This window comes from Anolis sagrei, chromosome 5 (assembly GCF_037176765.1).
Source record: "Anolis sagrei isolate rAnoSag1 chromosome 5, rAnoSag1.mat, whole genome shotgun sequence".
In the NCBI taxonomy this organism is placed as follows: Eukaryota; Metazoa; Chordata; class Lepidosauria; order Squamata; family Dactyloidae; genus Anolis; species Anolis sagrei.
In genome coordinates this window covers 181,691,507-181,714,328 of record NC_090025.1, presented here as the reverse complement: position 1 = coordinate 181,714,328, position 22,822 = coordinate 181,691,507, and the positions used below count along the sequence as shown (strand labels likewise).

Below are 22,822 nucleotides of genomic sequence, written 5' to 3'. Positions count from 1 at the left end.
CTGAACAAACCTTGAGGATGCCTGCAATAGAGGAAGGTGAAATGTCAGGAGAGAATGCTACTAGAACATGGACATATAGCCCAAAAAATCCCATGGCAACTAATATAGAGGGTTGTTAGTTGTATATTCACATATACACGCAATTGGGGAAACATGCAAAGGCAAAAAAAAATTGTATGCAGAAAACTTAATTCTAATCCCTGGAATCTCCATTTAATTGTGCTAGACGATCTCCAAATGACTAGAGAAGCCTCCTGTCTAAGAATATCTACATCTTCCAGAGTAACTTTATGGGCATGATGAAGGGCCTAGATTTAGTCACTGGAAATTTTAGTTAAAAGTAGCAGGTGATGGAAATTCCAATGGGAAAGTGGCTATCAGACAGTATAGAGATACACAAATAATCTGGACCAGGTATAATTCGCCATTTGGTATTCCATCATTTACTATCTGTTCCTTTCAACTGGAGATAGGTAGGCTGGAACCTGAGCCTTTATGCATGAAAAAGTATACAAAACTACAATCTCTCTCTCTCTATTAAAAGCTGTTTGTTATATAAAATTAAAAGATGGTGTCAAGGAAAAGGAGGGGGACCCCACAAATATCTAGAGCGACTTGGGATCACTTGAAAAGCAGATGGCAGGGGCTGAACCTGTGGCACCACAGATGCGCCGCATGAATGCTACCACCGAGTTCTTACTGTAAGAGGGGTAATATGCCACAAAATGAACATATTGATACTATGCAGGATCCCTCCTTCTCAGAAAGAGGCAGCTCAAGTGCTTGAACATTAGCAATTAAAAGCAAGGCAACCCTGTAAAAAGTTACAAAATGGAAAATCTGAAAAGTCTGTCTTGCAAAAGGCACTACTATATCTATAATAGCCTAACCTGTCTCTCAATATCTCCCAGCAAAGTGCTGGCACCCAGGCGAAAAAGGTCCGGTTTCAGCCATTCGTCTCCTAGTTCCTCCTTCATCAATGCAAGCCAGGTCAAGGCATCTTTGGCAGTGCGAATGCCTCCCGCAGGCTTAAATCCAACCTTAATTCAAGAAAAGTGGGGAATAGAAAACAAGGTAATGAGGAATACAAGCGCTGCTAGAGAAGGAAATAGATATTTGCATATCAAATGCATACATTTATCTACAAAATGGATGGGAGAATGGTTTATTTATATAGGGATTGCTATTCTGTATTTCCAGTCTGAAATGGAGGTGTGCACAGTGGCTTATGGCCTCATAAAACATAAGCCTCACAATAAAGGTGCTGACAACGTAAAAATAAAATCATTAAAAATATAAAAGGAACCAACAGAAGATTTTTAATTGCTCCTCCTAAAAAAAAACCAGGCCTAAATAAAACAGGACTGTAACAACAGATCATCCAGGAGCTGGCTGCCATTTTATTTTGTTTTCTTTTACAGATTGCAATTGAACAACTGCAGAAAAGTAGGATATTATTATTATATTTATTGTAATTTATTTATCGTATCATTTATTGTATCAGAATAAAACCAAGGATACAGTTGTAATGTATTTAAAAAACCACGAAGAATTATATTAAATGTCCTTTGACCGGTAGCTGGCCACTTGGAATGCCTCTAGTGTTGCTATAAGGAGGTCCTCCATTGTGCAACTGGCAGGGCTCAGACTGCATTGTAATAGGTGGTCTGTGATTCCATCAGCGCTGCCTCCGGAAAATCCTGCAAATCTCTTGGGAAGACAGGCGGACAAATGTCAGCATGCTGGAAGAAGCAAAGACCACAAGCATTGAAGCGATGGCCCTCCACCATCAACTCTGCTGGACTGTCCACGTTGTCCGGATGCCCGACCACCGTCTCCCAAAGCAGTTGCTCTACTCCGAACTCAAGAACGGAAAATGGAATGTTGGTGGACAGGAAAAGAGATTTAAAGATGGGAACAAAGCCAACCTTAAAAACTCTGGCATAGACCATGAGAACTGGGAAGCTCTGGCTCTTGACCGCTCCAGCTGGAGGTCAGCTGTGACCAGCAGTGCTGCAGAATTTGAAGAGGCACGAATGGAGGGTGAAAGGGAGAACCGTGCCAAGAGGAAGGCGCCTCAAGCCAACCCTGACCAAGACCGCCTTCCACCTGGAAACCAATGCCCTCACTGCGGGAGAAGATGCAGAGCAAGAATAGGGCTCCACAGCCACATACGGACTCACAAGAATACTTGTGACAATCCTCCTCAGAAAACGAGGGATCGCCTAACAGCAACAACTGTGGTTTGCTCTTCTCCACACTCGCATGTTCTGTACTCCACTTTGTGGGCCCATTTCTTAGAAATCTTAGAAAACTATTTCTTAATTTAAGGCGTTGGTGTGCTGGCTGATATCCGAACAGAGGATGGGCCAGAGATGTCACTGCATTAGTCCTTTCGTCATTGGCTGCTACTTCCTGGCGGACGTCAGGTGGTGCAAAACCAGCCAAACAGTATAATTTCTCCAGTGGTATAGGGTGTAGGCATCCTGTGATAATGTGACATGTCTCATTAAGAGCCAAATCTACTGTTTTAGTGTGGTGAGATGCGTTCCACACTGGGCATGTGTACTCAGCAGCAGTAACAAAGTGCAAGGGCAGATTATATTATTTACTAGCCATCCCCTGCCACGTGTTGATCTATTAATCTGGAAAATAAAGTAATGAGAAAGTGTTGGTTTCTAATATGTGTAATTTCTCTATGCTTGTGGGTAAACAGTATTTCTTGCTGTTTGGTCATGTGGGTTCTGTGCGGGAAGTTTGCCCTGATTCTGTCATTTGTGGGGTTCAGAATGCTCTTTGATTGTATGTGAACTGTGAATCCCAGTGACTACAACTCCCAAATGTCAAGGTCTATTTTCCCCAAACTCCATGTGTGTTCATATTTGGGCGTATTGAGTGCTAGTGCCAAGTTTGGTCCAGATCCATCATTGTTTGAGTCCACAGTGCTCTCTGGATGTAGGTGAACTACAACTCCCAAACTCAAGGTCAATGCCCACCAAACCCTTCCAGTATTTTCTGTTGGTCTTGGGAGTTCTGTGTGCCAAGTTTGGTTCAATTCCATCGTTGATGGAGTTGAATGCTCTTTGATTGTAGGTGAACTATAAATCCCAGCAACTCCAACTCCCAAATGACAAAATCATAATTGTTTGAGTGATGGTCACTCCTTGTGTTGTGAGACGTTTTGTTGCCAAATTTGGTGTGATTTTGTTTATTGGTTCTTTTGTTTTTAAGGTACTCATTATGCCCAGAGCGCATATATAATAATAATAATAATAATAATAATAATAATAATAATAATAATATCCTACGTTTCTGCAGTTGTTCAATTGCCTTCTGCAAAAAAAAAAAAAAAAAAAAAACGAAAAAAAAAACAGCCAGCTGATTAATATTTAAGAGTAGGATCCCACTTTTCTTCTAGGACTGAGATAGCACTGCAATTTTTTAAAATAGACATGGATATTATTTTTTTTGAAAGGAGAACAAATAGCCCAATAAGGGCATGGCACATATGGGGGAATGGAGTACAGCCAGCTAAATCCAGAGTCAAACAGAGTGGAGGCGTGGCATACTTACTTACTCTGCCACAAAGGATACCTACTTGATCCTGAAGCTCATTAGTGGGTGAATGAATGGGACTATCCACTGTCCACAAGAAAGACTATAAGTTATGTAGACGGTCTTACCCAACCTTTAACCCTACAGTTGTGCTGGGCTGCATCTCCCTTACCCTGCCAGGCAAAATAGATATTTAAGGCATTCAGGAAGAAAAAAGGAACTAGGATTTGCAAGGTAAGTGAGGTGGCATACAAGGCTACCTCACTTACCTTGCAAATCACCATTTTCCCCTGGAACAGCATCCCATACCTCAGATATTTGCTATTTTCCCCCTTTTGGGAGGGAGCTGCACTACGGAAATGGAGGGATGAAAGTGGAAGTCTCCTTTTCAATGCAATTTCTAAACAGGGGTGGCACTTTTGGAAGTGAGCCTTGAAGACATCAAATAGTCGCAGTCCCTTTAAATTCCCCTTCCATGTCCCTTCAAAATAATTCTATTTCTTTTCACCCGGAGTGCTGCTTGTCTCCCTTTCTGTTTGCTGACTTTACCCAGACTCCATCCAACTACCAGAACATACCATATGTGCACGTGCGTGTACCTTTCATTCACGAGCTATAAAAAGTCTGGCTCCTTTCCGCTTGCTGTTTCACAGCATTTCATTATTTTGTTTAATAAGTTCATCTCCTTGAGAATATTTTCTTGTCACCTTATATTATTAAAAGTAATAAGTTTCTCTGGACTGGGGATTCCCCAACAGAAAAACCAATTTGTGTGTGTCCTTCAATAATGACAGGAAAAGATTATTTCCCATTATGCTGCATACTTTTCATATCCCCGCCACAGCTTATCATTCAATAAATGTTAGCCTGCAACCGGCTTCTGTCCTCGGAAGAAGTTTAATTTCTACATTAACCTGTTTTTACTGGCCAACGCCTTGCTGGAAAAGCATCTGTACAGCAGCCAAATTGGTTTGTTAAGGAAACCATTTAGAAATCTCTTGTCAGTGATAAAATAGTCTCCGTTTAATAAAAGGATATAAACTCAGTTTACATCTAATTTTTTATTATTATTTCCTGAGCAGGTGCCCACGCTGCATGCTTTCAGTTAATAGAACTTTAAACACTCTCCCCTCCCCTCTGCCATAAACTCTGTGTAAATGTATGATAAATTAAAGAGTTATCTTAATGACATGCAAACAACATTCCACGCGAGCCTCAACATAGAAGCCCGTCTCAGGAGTGGGAATAAAGGGGAACTGCAAAACATGACCAGAACGATACCATTTATGGGTTGTTGTAGGTTTTTTCGGGCTATATGGCCATGTTCTAGAGGCATTTCTCCTGACGTTTCGCCTGCATCTATGGCAAACATCCTCAGAGGTAGTGAGGTCTGTTGGATATAGGAAAATTGGGTTTATATATCTGTGGAATGACCAGGGTGGGACAAAGGACTTTTGTCTGCTGGAGCTAGGTGTGAATGTTTCAACTGACCAGCTTGATTAGCATCTGATTGCCTGGCAGTGCCTGGAGCAATCTTTTGTTGAGAGGTGATTAGATGCCCTTGTTTGTTTCACCTCTCAACAAAAGATTGCTCCAGGCACTGCAAGGCAATCAAATGCTAATCAAGGTGGTCAATTGAAACATTCACAACTAGCTCCAGCAAACAAAAGTCCTTTGTCCCACCCTGGTCATTCCAACCCTTTTTCTTAGTTCCAGCAGACCTCACTACCTCTGAGGATGCTTGCCATAGATGCAGGCGAAATGTCAGGAGAAATGCCTCTAGAACATGGCCATATAACCCAAAAAAACCTACAACAACCCAGCGATTCCGGCCATGAAAGCCTTCGACAATACATTGATACCATTTATGTCATGCGGTTGATCTGTTCCTGTATGCGTAGTGCAACTCAGAGAGCTTTGGAAAGTTACTTTTGGATGAAAGTTACTTTTGGATGAAAGTTACTTTTGGAGGGAGCAAGCTTGTTTTCTGCTTCCCTGGAGACTAGGATGCGGAACAATGGCTTCAAACTACAAGAGAGGAGATTCCATCTGAACATGAGGAAGAACTTCCTGACTGTGAGAGCCGTTCAGCAGTGGAACTCTCTGCCCCGGAGTGTGGTGGAGGCTCCTTCTTTGGAAGCTTTTAAACAGAGGCTGGATGGCCGTCTGTCAGGGGTGATTTGAATGCAATATTCCTGCTTCTTGGCAGGGGGTTGGACTGGATGGCCCATGAGGTCTCTTCCAACTCTTTGATTCTATGATTCTATGATTCTATGACAAATCCCATCATTCCCCAGCCAATATAACCAAAGTGGAATTCTTGGCCTTTCAAGGTTTCCAGACTTTTTGAGTAACTGGGTTGAGTAGGAAACCTATAGCATGGGATACTTCAAGGGGCACAATGATTGTCTAAAATACTTCCAAAATAAACAAAAACAAGATCAGAAATGGCGAGAAGTCTTCTTCTAGGTCTGAAAAATAAGATACTTAAATGGTCAGGGGGATGACCTTCATCCTATTTAAAAGGCAAATGGTCTTCTCCTCTGGGGAGGGCCAGAAAATGGTAAACATGTGGAGTCTGAAGAGTCTGAGGGCCAGAAACCAGCATTGGGGGCAATATGGAGACACAGGAATTAACTAATCTGATCTGAAGACATTATTTTTGCCTATCCTGGTGTATCGCAAGAAGGTTTACAAATAATCTGGAACTTGGACAGTGTAGGGTTAAAGTTCAACTGGAAGCTTCTGCACATGCAGCTCTATAGAAATCAAAATGGCCTTGACAGGTTGAAGAACTTTGCCAACAAAATGAATTTCAACAGAGACAAATGGAAGATGTAGGCAGGAAAAATGAAATGGACAAATATAAAATGGGTTGTTGTAGGTTTTTTCGGGCTATATGGCCATGTTCTAAAGGCATTGCCATACCTGGCCATATAGCCCGAAAAAACCTACAACAACCCAATGATTCCGGCCATGAACGCCTTCAAATATACAAATATAAAATGGGTGGCATCTGGTTTGAAATCACTATGTGTGAAACAGATCGAGAAGTCTTAGGGCCCTTCCAAACAGCCACATAACCCAAAACATCAAGGCAGATAATCCACAATATGTGTTTTGAACTGGATTATCTGAGTCCACACTGCCACATACTCCAGTTCAGTGTGGATTTTATACAGATGTGTAGAAGGGCCTGAGTAGACCACAAGCTGAACATGAGCCAATGCTGTGGCATGGCAGCCGAAAAAGCCAACGAAATTCTCAATTGCATCAGCAGTATAGTTTCCAAAACAAGGTTGTCCCACACTATTCTGTGCTGGTCAGATACTGGGTTATCTGAATCCAATCCAGTTCAATGTGGATTTTATACAGCTATGGGGAAAGGGCTTAGTATACCACAAGCTGAACATGATCGAATGCTGTGAAGTGACAGCCAACCAAGCCAATGAAATTCTCAATTGCATCAGCAGTATCGTTTCCAAGGCAAGGACACTGGTTGTCCCACAATATTCTGTGTTGGTCAGACCTCATTTGGAATACCGCGCCCAGTTTTGTGAGCCACATATGAAGAAGAACATTGACAAGTCCAGAGAAGAGAGACCAAGGCAACCCAGTCCAATATTCCATTGGAATTACAACTCCCAAAATCCCCACCTAGAGAACTGAATGAAGCTAATAATGCTTCTGAACATTAAACCACAGTGAATGCTAGAATGTTGAAGACCTACCAATTAAATAAAAGACAGAAAGGAAATGGAGTAATGTCAGACCGAAGGGCAGTTTTCTTTTACGAACCAGAGAATTCATTAGGAAGAATGAAGTAGCACCTCAGGCACTGGATTGTCGTGTCATCAAAAAAAGGCAGAAATGTCTTACTTTCTTAATTTATTCTTCCTACTCCCAGGGAAAGGCACTTGTAGGACTTTTTTCTTCTGCCTCGGGTGCCTAAGGCTTGCCTTAGGTACTCTGCACTTTGGCAAATGGCAGGACGGAGCCTCTTTTGCCTCAGGCAGCACAATGATACAGGTCAGCCCTCAGATGGGAAGCAAAAGTTGGCATGCTTTGGATGATAAAGTCAAGCTGAATGATAAATCTGCTCAAATACATATGAACAGGTTACAATATCACTATCACCATCCACCAAATTAAAATCTTCTTTCTTGGAAAAAATTTTAGGGGGATCAAGAAAGGCACCCAGGAGGTCTTCTTTTAAAGGAGATTGGATGCTCGTACAAATTTCCACAAGTATAGTTTTCCTTTTGCTTTTTTTTTTTAAATAGACCATGGAGGGGGATCTCATACCCACAAAAACAAGTCCCATGTGATGCACACGTTGCTCACTCTCTTGCCACGGTGTCAGGCTATAGGTGTCCCAGGGTGTCCCAGTATAGCCATAAACACAACTAGGTGGCTTAGAACAGAGGCTGTCTTTCAATTTAATCAACCTGATAGGATTCTTGTGAGGATAAAATCTGGTTGAGAAACAGATAGGCCACTCTGACAGAAGATGAAGATAATAAATGACAAACATGTCAAGATGCCTGAAGATCCTAGAACATGCCACATTTCAGACACTTCCCTATCACTTACACCAGAGCTGTGTACGTTCCACTTAGACAGAAAAAATGAAATGCAAAGAAATGCAAATTCTTCCTCCTAATCAAAGAATGAGGGACACATGGCTTGAGAGCAGTACGTATGAAGTCCTCGTGGACAACAAGTTAAACATGACCCAACAATGTCATGTGGCGGCAAAAAAAGCCAATGGGATTTTGGCCTGCATCAACAGGAGCATAGTGTCTAGATCCAGGGAAGTCATGCTACCCCTCTATTCTGCCTTGGCTAGACCACACCTGGAACACTGTGTCCAGTTCTGGGCATCACAATTGAAGGGAGATGTTGACAAGCTGGAATGTGTCCAGAGGAGGGCGATTAAAATCAAGGGTCTGGAGAACAAGCCCTATGAGGAGCAGCTTAAAGAGCTTGGCATGTTTAGCCTGAAGAAGAGAAGACTGAGAGGAGACATGATAGCCATGTATAAATATGTGAGGTGAAGTCATAGGGAGGAGGGAGCAAGCTTCTTTTTCAGCTTCCCTGGAGACTAGGACACAGAACAATGGCTTCAAACTACAAGAAAGGAGATTCCATCTAAACATGAAGAAGAACTTCCTGACTGTGAGAGTTGTTCAGCAGTGGAACTCTCTGCCCCGGAGTGTGGTGGAGGCTCCTTCTTTGGAAGTTTTTAAACAGAGGCTGGATGTCCATCTGTCGGGGGTGCTTTGAATGCAATTTTCCTACATCTTGGCAGCGGGTTGGACTGGATGGCCCATGAGGTCTCTTTCAACTCTATGATTCTATGTGTATCGTAACACATGAGTATACCAGCTGCAATGTGTTAGCATGTCACACAAACATAATGAGAAATGACAAAAAACCTTAGAAATGTACGTTATTGTACATTTGGTCAGGATTGGTGAGACGTTATGTACGTCTCACCAATCCTATATATTTTTAAAAAATATAAATAAAAGGTGTTCATGAGATATATTGCCTCCCTAGACTTTTCATTATTACAATTTATTTATACGACTCTATCATAGAATCATAAAACCATAAAGTTGGAAAAAACCTCCAACCATCCAATCCAACCCCCTGCCAAGAAGCAGGAAAATCACATTCAAAGCACCCCTGACAGATGGCCATCCAGCCTAGAGTCACAATGGACTCTAATAAAGCCCTCCAAAGAATAACTCTATGAATTTTCAAATTGCTCCATGGGAACTCCATGTTAACTTCTGCTGGAAGTTATACATTTTGCTAATATCCAGAGTTTCTTGTTTCCCTGGTAAATTCAGGAATATATAATCTGCAGATATGGGGGCTGTACTGTACAATCTTCTACAGAACTAAAAGATAGCAAAGGTGTTGGGTTACCTTGTAGCCAGTTTTCCAGTAGAAGTCTCTGATGGCTCTTACCATGACCAGCCCTACTGGGATGGTAGCATTAACAGCTTCTTTTCCTGTGGAAGTCTTAATAAAATCAGAACCTTTGGGAAGAAATGAAAAGAAGAGAGAGTTCAAGGTTAGGAAAATGATCATTAGTAATCCTAAGTGAAACTTCATTATCAACGTATTTCTTCCTCCTAATCATATTAGGGAAGCAAGGTCAACCTGACACAAAATGTTTCTGTGTGCATCGAGGAGCAAAGAGTCTGTAAAAGTTACTTTTGTGAGTAAAACTCTTTGAATCACAGTTCAGTAAGGATATTGGCAAGCTACAACATGACTAGAGAAACCAAGCCTTATGAGGAATAACCTAGGAAGCTGTGGAGATCTAGCTCAGAGATGAGCAAACTGGGAGATGATGTGATAATCATCTCAAAATATCTGAAGGTATTTGATGTAGAAAATGGATCTGCCACCATGGACATTCCACAGATATATAAACCCAATTTTCCTAGTTTCCAACAGACCTCACAACCTCTGAGGATGCCTGCCATAGATGCAGGAGAAATGTCAGGAGAGAGTGCTTCTAGAATATGGTCATATAGCCCGAAAAACCTACAATGACCCAGTGGATCAAAGTTGTTTCATGCTGCTTGATTCACAGATCAGTGAGGATATTGGCAAGCTACAACAAGACTAGAGAAACCAAGCCTTATGAGGAATGATTTAGGAAGCTGTGGATATCTAGCTCAGTGAAAAGCAAACTGAGAGATGATGTGATGATCATCTCAAAATATCTGAAGGTATTTGATGTAGAAAATGGATCTGCCACCCTGGACATTCCAGATATATAAACCCAATTTTCCTAGTTTCCAACAGACCTCACAACCTCTGAGGATGCCTGCCATAGATGCAGGTGAAACGTCAGGAGAGAGTGCTTCTGGAAAATGGTCATATAGCCCGAAAAGCCTACAGCAACCCAGTGGATCAAAGTTGTTTTATGCTGATTCAAAAATTAGAATACAAACCAATGTTTTCACCTGAACAAGAGGCCCCACCCTAAACATTAGGAAGAACTGTAGGAACTCTCTGACAGTGGAATAGGTTGCCTTGGAAAGTGGAGGACTCTATATCTTTGGAGGTCTTTAAACATCCATTCATGAGCATCTTTCATAAGTTCCTTAGCCATGTATTCCTGAATGGTAAGGTTTTCAACTGGATGGCCTTTGGGGTATCTTCCAACTGGCAATGTCATCTGTAGGATGCTGGGAGTTATAGTTGGAAAAAGAGAGAGTTTGTTCAGAATTCCAGCCATAACCTTGTCTAGGATAACTCATTCCATTCAATTCTGCAGTTTCAGTGACATCTCTCATAGGAAGAATGCAGGAAGTTACTTATTACCAAGCTAGGCTAAGAAAGAAGTTGAGAAAATGGCTTTTCAGACTTCATCTTCCATTCTGGGAGTTATTTATTTTTTATTTATAGTGTCAGAACCAAGTTGAAGGTACAGTTAAAATGTATTTAAAAACACAAAGTTTTTTTTAAAAAAACAAAACAAAACAAAACTTGGCATTATGCTAAATGTTCTTTGACCAGACGCTGGCCACTTGGAGTGCTTCTCATGTCGCTGTGAGAAGATCTTCCATTGTGCATGTGGCAGGTCTCAGGTTGCACTGTAGTAGGTGGTCTATGGTTTGCTTTTCTTCACACTCACATGTCATGGACCCCACTTTGTAGCCTCATTTCTTAAGGTTAGCGCTGCATCTTGTGGTGCCAGAGCGCACCTGTTTAGCACCTTTCAGGTTGCCCAATCTTCTGTGTGCCCAGGAGGGAGTTTCTCATACGGTCTCAACCACTGATTAATGTGATGGGTTTTCACGTGCCAGTTTTGGATTCTCGCTTGTTGAGGTGTTCCTGTGAGTATCTCTGTCGACCTTAGGAAGCTGTTTCTTGATTTAAGCCATTGGCATGCTAGCTGATATCAGAACAGAGGATGGGTTGGAGATGTCACTGCCTTGGTCCTTTCATTATTGGCTGCTAATTCCCAGTAGATGTTAGGTGGTGCAATACCAGGTAAACAGTATAATTTCTCCAGTGGTGTGAGATGTAGACATTCTTGGATAATGCAGCATGTCTAATTAAGAGCCATCCTCCGCCATCAGCTCCGCTGGACTGGCCATGTTGTCCGGATGCCAACCACCGTCTCCCAAAGCAATTGGTCTACTCCGAACTCAAGAATGGAAAACGGAATGTTGGTGGACAGGAAAAGAGATTTAAAGATGGGCTCAAAGCCAATCTTAAAAACTCTGGCATGGACACCAAGAACTGGGAAGCCCCGGCCCTTGACCGCTCCAGCTGGAGGTCAGCTGTGACCAGCAGTGCTGCAGAATTTGAAGAGGCACAAATGGAGGGCGAAAGAGAGAAATGTGCCAAGAGGAAGGCGCGTCAAGCCAACCCCGACTGAGACCGTCTTCCACCTGGAAACCAATGCCCTCGCTGCAGGAGAAGATGCAGATCAAGAATAGGGCTCCACAGTCACCTACGGACCCACCAGAATACTGATCCTGGAAGACTATCCTACTCAGCCAACGAGGGATCGCCTAAGTAAGTAAGCCACTGTTTTAACATGGTGCAATGTATTCCACACTGGGCATGAGTATTCAGCAGCAAAGTAGCAAAGCACAAGTGCAGATGTCTTCACTGTATCTAGCTGTGCCATTCTGAGAGATGTGGTCCATAAAAGTACTACATCAAAATTCTGATGCTAGGCATATTATAGTACTTATTATAGTACTTTGACCACATAATGAGAAGACAGGAAAGCTTGGAGAAAACGATGCTGGGGAAAATGGAAGGAAAAGGGAAGTGGGGCAGGCAAGATGGATGGATGGTATCCTTGAAGTGATTGGCTTGACCTTGAAGGAGCTGGGGGCGGCCACGGCCGACAGGGAGCTCTGGCGTGGGGTGGTTCATGAGGTTATGAAGAGTCAGAAGCGACTCAACAAATAAACAGCAACAACAATGGCATATTATCTATCTGGTTCAGTACTGTCTACCCATACTGATGGTTCTCCAGAAATTGGGGTTCTCCAGAAATTGATTTCCATATCACCGTAAATTCTGGAATAACAAAATGGAACTTAAGATTTTCCAAATGCAAAGCATGTCCCCAGCCTGGGAGCGATAGTTCTCTTTTTCAAAGTTGATGACCATTGTTTTTTCCTCCTCTTACAAAAGTAAACCAAACTTTCCTTCATCAATTTATTCTCCCCCGCCTTCCCTCTGGTTTTAATTTCACTGCAAAGTTGAAGCCCTTTCGCACAATACTTCCGCATCACACCCCCCTCCTTTCAGACTTAGGTAAGTCAAAGCTTTTATAAGTCTTGTAATTAGAAATCTCTATGGTATAGTTTCATTAAAAACTTTCATTAAACAACATCTGCCCTTGTATAGGGTCTCCTAATCAATTTGGTCAAACAGAAGGGCTTCTAATCGGCTGTTGATAAAAATAGAAGATGAAATTTTAATTCTAATAGATTAACCACAAACTCAAGATAGTCTTCAAAATCCATCTCGCTCTATTCTCCAGTGGATTTAACGACTATTCAGCAACTCATTACTAAATAGAACAAGATGAACATTTTCCAGTTCATTAAAGAAATGTACTATGTATTTTTGCATTGTCCTCATGATTCGTTACAGGGAGTCTTAATTACAAGATAATGGATAATGGTTATTAAACGCAGGCTCCAGTAATGAAGCTCTATTCATTTGTGAGCCTCGGAGACTGCAAAGAGGAGAAAATAAAATTACTAGCTTCAAAAGATTAACGGATCAAATTATTATTCAATTTTGAAAATCTCATTCAGACTTTGCAGAAACAAGAAGGGATCTTTTTTTAAATAAAAAAATGCTAGTATATCAGGACTACAGTGATGCACTTAGTTTTTAAAATAAAATAATATCTTAAGGCTATTAGTAGTATAATCAGCTTGAGATGTGATTATCAAACACACAGCCAATTTAGCAGCATCTCCTAACAATGAAAACAATACACTTTTTTATTTCATGTACAAATTCTATTTATGATACGATCGAGAGTTTGCTAGCAGGATTCCATAAAGAACCCAGAAGATGGATTCTGCCACTGAGCCTTACAATATAAAGGTATTATTAACATTTTATATTCTACTAATGAAAACGGGGACTTTGAAGAGTGGAGAGAGAGAAAAGCAAAGTACTGTTTTAAAATGGATGCCATTAAGCATAACTCATGCGAGGTTTATAAATAAAGGTGGTTCTGGACATATTATTCACCATCTGTGCTTTTTTTTTCTTGCAAATAGTAATAAAACAGGACAACATTTATGAATAGATCAGAACCTGATCTCACAGAGACTTGTGAACTGAGCAACAATGAAAATTCAGTGGTTCAGGAACCATAAGGACCAGAACTGAGTAAAAAAATATTTTGTGGGATGATAGTTCCAGAATACACAGTAATTGTGATGGCAATTGTAGTCCAAAAAACTAACACATTCAAGATGCACCTTTGGATTCTGAGTGTCTTTCAACAAAATATGGTTAGGATCTGTTACAACCTGGCTCATAGGACAAAAATCAGACTGCAGCCAGCTCTCCATATCCACAGATTAAACCATTAATGCCTTGAAAATATTTTCTGTGCTCACCCCCCCCCCCCCCCCAAAAAAAGCAAACTTTGATTCTATATAAAGCACTGGTGATCTGCAAGAATGAAAATATGGTCCACGGCCTCACCATTACTACACCGTTGTCTTGAAACCAAGCGGTAACGAGAACAACTTGTCTTGCAAAAACCTCCTATAGTACTGAGGCGATTGGGAGGTCAGGATGGGAAATGCTGACTACCCACAGAAGATTACTACTTGATGAGAATCAAGAAGAGAAAATGGAAGAAACTATGTGTACTATTAAAAGAAACAGCAAAATTTGTCTCTGGTAGTCCTCCACAGTGTCAGGCAGACACAAAGCACTAATTCCTACGCAAATAACTGGAATTATAATCTGATGTAGGGGAAGTGGCTCTCCCAACTCCCAAAGTACCAGTGTGTAGAGCTGTGGTTCTCATCCTGTGGTCTGTGGACCATCAGTGGTCCGCAAGAACGAAAATATGGTCCACAGCCTCACCATTACTACACTGTTGCCTCAAAACCACGTGGCAACAAGAGCAACGGTCTTCACAAAAACCTCTTATAGTGCTGAGGCAATGGGAATGTCGGGAGGGGAGAGGCTGACTATACACAAAAGATTACTACTACCACATCAGCTCTAGATTATTAAATATAGTTTTCTGTGGATGAGTTGATGGCAACTACTGGATGGCATATGTTCTGTATCAGAAACTAGAGCTGATGTGGTCTATCCAATGCAATTTTCTGAATCAGCACTCCAAATAATCAAACCAAATCTAAAGTTGACCAAAAACTGATTTGTAACCCTTCTGGTACTAATGTTGGAGAGTGGTCCCTGGTCAAAGTGGTCCCTGGTCAAATGATCCCTGTAAAAAAAAAAGGTTGGGAACCAATGTTATAAGGGATATCATTTTACCATGCCATTGTATATAATGGGACTTGAGCATCCTTGGATTTTGGTATTCATGAAATGACCAGTGCATACCAAGGGTCCATTGTGCTCCACTGTGAAGAATTTGCCTAGCACTTGCACAAAAAATTGCTCAGGTTCATTCATACTTGGACGCTATCATTGATATAGGTCTGGCAGACATAGCCATGTCCCCTTATTCTCCGTTGATAAAGGATACTTTGCAATTTGTGAAGCCCAACGGCACAGGCAGGACCTTTGAGGAGGTGAGAGTCACCCTATAGGCAACAAAGCCCTCTCTTTCCCGGCTTATGAAGAAGTATAGAGGTGGACTGTTCTGTTCTATTCTGCTTTGGTCAGATCTTGTCTGGAATCCTATTTTCAGCTCTGGACAGCACAATTCAAGAAGGATACTGAGACGCTAGAATATGTTGTCAGGATTCGTAAGTTACTCAGCATTTATTTTAATAATAGGACGAGTGTCTCAGGCCTAACCACATGTGTCATTGTAATTGGGGTGTGGTAGCCAGGACTGAGACTATAGTATATAGGTTGTAGTAACCCTGCGTTAATTTGATGAGGGTAGGGGTTTGATGAATGAAGAGAGAGAGATAATTTGTGGTACGTACTGTAAATACTGTGTTAGTATTTGTACTGTATTGTTAAAGGCTTTCATGGCTGGAATCACTGGGTTGTTGTAGGTTTTTCGGGCTATATGGATATGTTCTAGAAGCATTCTCTCCTGACGTTTTGCCATAAATGCAGGTAAAACGTCAGGAGAGAATGCTTCTAGAATATGGCCATAGAGCCCGAAAAAACTACAACAACCCAGTATTTGTACTGTTTGTTGTATTGCTGCAACTGAAGAAAGAAAAGCCTTCTAGTTGGAAAGAACGGCTTTGTGTCTGTGTTGTTCTTGTTCCTGAGAAGACCACTTCACAGAAAGAAGGTATTTGGCTCCCTAATATGAGCGAAGACTGCCTTCTGCATGTAGATCACACAATTTCAAGCTGTTTTGAACCCCTGGCAGAGGTCCAGAGAAGGGTGACTATAAAATGGCACAAGATCTGAAAGCCAAGTCCTATGAGGAGCATCTTAGTGACTTGGGAATGCATAACCAGGAGAAGGTTGAGAGTTGACATCATAACCATGTTTAAATATGTGAAAGCATATCGTATTGAAGATGGAGCCAGTTTGTTTTCTGCAGTCCCAGAGACTAGGACATGGAGCAATATACAGGCAGTCTCCAAGTTTTTTCGTAAGTTGAATTTGTTTGTAAGTTGGAACAGGTACATTTTTGAAGTGTGTGTATGTGCGTGTGCATATGTATGTATGTGTGTGTCTATGTATGTATGTATGTATGTATGTATGTACGTATGTATCTATCTATCTATCTATCTATCTATCTATCTATCTATCTAAGTAAAGGTAAAGGTTTCGCCTTGACATTAAGTCTAGTTGTGTCCAACTCTGGGGGTTGGTGCTTCTCTCTATTTCTAAGCAGAAGAGCAGACATTGTCCGAAGTCGCCTCCAAGGTCATGTGGCTGGTATGACTGCATGAAGCACCATTACCTTCCTGCTGGAGTAGTACCTATTGATCTACTCACATTTGCATGTTTTTGAACTTCTAGGTTGGCAGAATCTGGGGCTAACAGTGAGAGCTCACTCTGCTCCCCTGATTCGAACCGTCGACCTTTCGGTCAGCAAGTTCAGCAGCTTAAATATAAGCTTTGGACAGCATAGTGAAGGGTTAACATTCCTGTGGTGTTTGTTTTCCTGCCTCTGCCTCTGTTCAGAAGAGTTCACCTCACTTTCTGTCCTTGTGAAATTTGGATTTTGAAAAATGTGGCTTCTTTTAGAAACAAGGATTGGTGATACAACTTCGGTGGAGACATCTTTTCCCCAGGATAACTCCTTCAGGAGTGAATTTCCCATCTGAGGGGTAGATTTCTCTCACTTCCTGTTGTCTTACCCCTGTTCTTAACTGTGAGTCATTTGTAAGTCAAATGTTCGTAACTCAGGGATTCCTGTTTTCAAATTACAGGAAAAAAGATTCCACCTAAACATAAGAAAGAACCTCCTGACAAAAGGAGCTGTTCAACAGTTGAATATGCTCCCTGGGAATGTGGTAGAATCTCCTTCTTTGAAGGGTTTAAGCAGAGGCTGAATGGCCATCTGTCTGAAGTGCTTGGATTGTGATCTCGTCCAACCTTATGATTCAATGATTTGAGGCCAATTTTTAACAACCTGACCTGGTTGACATCAAGAAACTGCCTGGCTGTGCCATTCCTCTACCTTCCCACCATTTTGTCCTTTCTGATCGAGGCAAAATATCTTCCGGATTTGTAAGCAGTAACCGTTTATATGATTACAATTGCAGAACGGTATTCCGCTAGCGAAATCAAGAACAATGCTACGGTCCCATCATTAAGCTGTAAAGAATAATAAGCAGCATAGCAATCACGCAGTAATCGCCGTCTTTACGTTTCAAAGTGCTATAAACACCCTGGGGAATGCGATTATCTCCAGATAACCCCAGACTGCTTAAAGTTGTTTTACTCTTAATAAAGAGTGAGGGCACAGTCTGCAATTTAAAATAATGCAAAGTGATTGGGTTAATGCATAATCTTTTTGTACCATAGTTTTCGCAGCAATCTTTTCAGACGCACTAATGAAAGTCCAAATTGGATAGCCTACAGCTTTGTCTGAAAGCCAAATGCTCTCTCTCTCTCTCTCTCTCCACATACACACCTACTGCCACACACATACACACACGCACGCATACATCATAAGCATAAGGATGTAACTCAACCTACATTCTGTCTACAGAATCAAAGATGAACCTGAGGAACAGATGAGGAGCAGCGAAGGCTCCACTGAGCTGCTCCATTCCATAATTCTTTCTATTCCAGTTTGTGTTAGAATCATAGAGTTGGAAAAGACTTTATGGGCCATCCAGTCCATCGACTTGCCAAGAAGCAGGAAAATCGCATTCGAAGCATCATTGTTACTTTAAGAACTGTGGTCCATTCCCATTACTGTGCCATGATTCCATTTTAAGAGCCATGGTTCCGTCTTATGGAATCCTGGGATCTGTAGTTGGGTGAGACAGTAGAGAACTGGGGCAATTGACACCAAATTTGGACATGACACCCCTAACAACCCAATGTATGTCCTTCACTCCAAAAAACAATGAAAACAAAAAACAGAAAGGACTTCTAAACTGCATGTCCACAAAGGTCATGCCAGACTGGCATTAGTCATGCCAGACTAATCTGATCTCTTTCTTCGATAGAGCTACAAGCTGGGTAGATGCGGGGAATGCCGTGGATGTAGCGTACCTGGATTTCAGTAAGGCCTTCGACAAGGTCCCCCATGACCTTCTGGCAAGGAAACTAGTCCAATGTGGGCTAAGCAAAACTACGGTGAGGTGGATCTGTAATTGGTTAAGTGGACGAACACAGAGAGTGCTCACTAATGCTTCCTCTTCATCTTGGAAAGAAGTGACGAGCGGAGTGCCACAGGGTTCTGTCCTGGGCCCGGTCCTGTTCAACATCTTTATTAATGACTTAGATGAAGGGCTAGAAGGCATGATCATCAAGTTTGCAGACAACACCAAATTGGGAGGGATAGCCAATAGTCCAGAGGACAGGAGCAGGATTCAAAACGATCTTGACAGATTAGAGAGATGGGCCAAAACTAACAAAATGAAGTTCAACTGTGACAAATGCAAGATACTCCACTTTGGCAGAAAAAATGAAATGCAAAGATACAGAATGGGGGACGCCTGGCTCAAGAGCAGTACGTGTGAAAAAGGTCTTGGAGTCCTCGTGGACAACAAGTTAAACATGAGCCAACAATGTGATGTGGCGGCAAAAAAAGCCAATGGGATTTTGGCCTGCATCAATAGGAGCATAGTGTCTAGATCTAAGGAAGTAATGCTACCCCTCTATTCTGCTTTGGTTAGACCACATCTGGAATATTGTGTCCAATTCTGGGCACCACAATTCAAGAGAGATATTGACAAGCTGGAATGTGTCCAGAGGAGGGCGACTAAAATGATCAAGGGTCTGGAGAACAAGCCCTATGAGGAACGGCTTAGGGAACTGGGCATGTTTAGCCTGAAGAAGAGAAGGCTGAGAGGAGATATGATAGCCATGTATAAATATGTGAGAGGAAGCCACAGGGAGGAGGGAGCAAGCTTGTTTTCTGCTTCCTTGGAGACTAGGACGCGGAACAATGGCTTCAAACTACAAGAGAGGAGATTCCATCTGAACATTAGGAAGAACTTCCTGACTGTGGTAAAGTGTGGTGGAGGCTCCTTCTTTGGAAGCTTTTAAGCAGAGGCTGGATGGCCATCTGTCAGGGGTGATTTGAGTGTGGTATTCCTGCTTCTTGGCAGGGGGTTGGACTGGATAGCCCATGAGGTCTCTTCCAACTCTTTGATTCTATGATTCTATGATTCTAGTGCAGGAAAATATATCCTACCTTAATGTTAAAAGGAACGTCCTGATGGTAAGAGCCGTTTGGAATATGCAGCTGTTTTGGATTGTGGTGGTCTTTTTTTTTTTTTTGGAGGTTTTTAAACAGAGGCTGTGTGGTTATCTCCCAGGCATGCTTTGATTGTGCATGGGAGGGAATTGGAGTGGATGGTCCTTGTAGTCTCTTCTAACTCCATGAACAATAGGATCTGCCAGCCAAAAACTTTAAAGAAAGGAAATCAGGACACTTGTCTTCTTTCTCCATACTCCATGGATGGGGAGTTGTATACAGCCCACAAGGTTGTGTTTGTGGGTGTTCTTGTTTCTTAGAACAAAGGTGAATGGCTTATTCTGCAGGTTTTAGGGCAATATTTTAAACAGGTTGCTTAATTTTTCAAAAAGCCCACCTGTTTTCAAAAGCAAAAATTGGGACTTCTTGGTTTTTCCAATATTTACTTAGAATCATAGAATCATGTTCCATCCAGTCCAACCTCCTGCCAAGAAGCAGGAAAATCACAGGAAAATTTATTTATTCATTTCTACTATGCATTTCCCTATCGCACGGCGGACTCAATGCGGCTTACAAAATCCAGCAAAATTCAATGCCATGTGCACATAACAGTAAAACACACCCCACCAAACGACAAAGCAATCAAACACATAAATAATAAAACTGATTAAAACCATATAAAATGCCAAGCCATGATTTCATACTTATCCATAATTATTCACGATCCTTTCCCCAAATCCATAGTCACTTATACATGCTGACAAAGTCTAATTCTGTAATAACCCTATTCACCAAACTCCTGCGTATACAACCAGGTCTTAAGCTGTTTTCTAAAGACCAGGAGAGGTGAGGCCTGCCTGATGTCACGAGGGAGGGAGTTCTACAGCCGAGGGGCCACCACCGAGAAGGCCCTGTCTCTCGTCCCCACCAGTTAAGCTTGTGAAGGTGGGACTGAGAGCAGAGCCTTCCCAGGTGATCTTAAAGCTCTAATAGGCTCATAAAGGGAGAGGTGTTCAGACAGGTAAGTTGGACCAGAACTGTTCACTTCTCTTGTGGCTTTTTTGGGGAGCCTGTGCCATAGATGCCCAACATTGTCCTAGTCTATTCTTCAGATCTATGTCCTCGCTGTGCTAAGGAAGCCTGGGGATTGGCCATAAAAATACAAAAAGGACCCACATAATACAATATGTGCAGTCATTTACTCAAATGGGCTAAGTTTGGACACCGGCACACAAGCACTTTTCCCAGTCCAAATTCCCACCCTAAATTCAATGATCCCCACTTTCTTATCAGCCTACTCATTGGGTTCATGCACTCTTTATTTTAACAAGATGAGTCTCCCAATACCTTCTCAGCAGTATCTGAGGGATCAGGGACCAAAACTTCTAAGCAACTTGATTTAACTTTGGGGCTTTCTAGTGTCAGTAGCCAGTTGTTAACTAATATTATTAATAAAAGCCTATTGTCTACCAAACTTGCGGGGAAAGTTGCTGAAATGGAAAAATGAACGCTTCAGAATGGATTTAGAAAAATATATTACACTGAACAAAGCAAGCAGGGAAATTAGGCTCTTTTATCAGGCTTTGAAAGTGCTATGAATTTTAAACATAACTTTTTTAAAGGCAGATATAAAAAAAACACATGCACACAACCGATCATCACACTTCAATGTCAACTTGAGTGTATTTTTCAACCGTTTCTGATAAAAAGCACTCGCACTGCAATAAAAGTGCACGCCCTGAAGGAAGGCACAAGTTATTTTATTATATTTTCCCTTTGAAATCTTTAGGCTTGAAGTATGAATGCCCAGCCTGTTCAGTGACAAAAACCCAAAGTCGGCACCAAAGGAATTAAAAACTTTGCTCAGGATAAATGATGGAGCTGATTAGAACAATTGTCTGTACATGTTTCTTATTTCTATAGTGCTATCGGCACACAGAGCTTATTAAGAATCATATAACATGAGTCAAGTATGTTCGTCTGTATGTACCTTCAGGTCATCTGCCAACTTACAGCAACCCCATGAATTTCAGAGGGTTTTCTCTGATTTGCAAAATTCCAAGGTAGTTTTTCCTGTTCTTTCCTCTGAAATGTTGCCTACAATACCTGGTCTTCACTGGCTGCCTCCCATCCAAGTACTAGCAACAACTAATCCAGCTTAGATTCCAAGATCAGATAGGAACTGATGTCTCTGGGGTACTTAGACCCTATAAAGAGAAAGACTGGCACTTGCCCTCAAAGAGCTTACAAATTACACCCAGGATCCTATATACTTTTAATGCAAAACAAAACCAGGTTGAGCCTGGTGTTTCTGTGGGGGGAAGAAAAAGGTTTTTTTTTTTTTTTTTGAGATGATTGTAATGTTTTGGATAGATCTATTGTTGGGGAAACAGGCAGAAGCAGCCCTAGGTAATTTTCAACGGTAAGCAAACAGTATTTTGGTGCCCCCCCCCCCCCAACCAATCACTGATATATATTTTCTGTTCGTCGTGGGAGTTCTGTGTGCCATATTTGGTTCAATTCCATCACTGGTGGAGTTCTGAATGCTCTTTGATTGTAGGTGAACTATACATCCCAGTAACTACAACTCGCATATGTCAAGATCTATTTTCCCCCAAGAGCACCTCAAGAGCACCCCTGGGCAAAATCAACTATACTGCAAATGCTTATTTTGCGTAATGGGTTGAGCCGCCCCTGAGTGATTCTCATGAGAATCAGCCAAGGATTGACTCTGAAAGGAATGTGGAAGAGGCAGGAGGGTTACAGATAACCCAGCAATTATAGATTGGAAGAGATAATGAGAAACAGAGAAAATCCTGTGTTCCCAGAGACTGAAAGATAAACAAAGGGAACCCAGGTGTGTGAGAGAGTGATGTCATGGACAAAGGGGAGTATTCTGAAGGAATTGGAGTCAATGTTCAGTGGAATGATCAATGTTGGATTATCGTGTGTCAAGCTTTGAGTTAGGATTTCTGTTCTGTTTTCCTGTTTAAGTTCCATGCCTCCTGTTTGGATTACAAATATTGTTTAAAGTTTCAAACCTTGAGGATTATAGTCATGTGCAAGTATCAAGCATTTGGATTATGGTCATGTTCATGCTTCCAAGCTTTTGGATATAAATTTAGTTTAAGTGCAACTTAAACTACAGTTTCCTGCTTTTAAATTTAAATTCAACTTAAATTACAGTTTCCTGCTTTTGCCTAAAGGGATTTTTGGAATTCCTCTTCAGAGCTGGTCATTGCT

At 41.6% G+C, this 22,822-nt stretch overlaps 1 protein-coding gene across 1 annotated transcript in view; it reads right to left on the bottom strand.

Annotated features, from left to right (window-relative positions):
• The window catches only part of DERA (deoxyribose-phosphate aldolase), a 63,138-nt gene that overhangs the window by 5,585 nt on the left and 34,731 nt on the right, over positions 1-22,822 (bottom strand). The window contains exons 7-8 of the mRNA XM_060776636.2: positions 9,493-9,605; positions 891-1,040 (exon numbers count right to left, since the gene is read on the bottom strand). Of these exons, the coding sequence (XP_060632619.2) occupies positions 891-1,040; positions 9,493-9,605 (263 nt within the window). The remainder of the gene's footprint in view (positions 1-890; positions 1,041-9,492; positions 9,606-22,822) is intronic.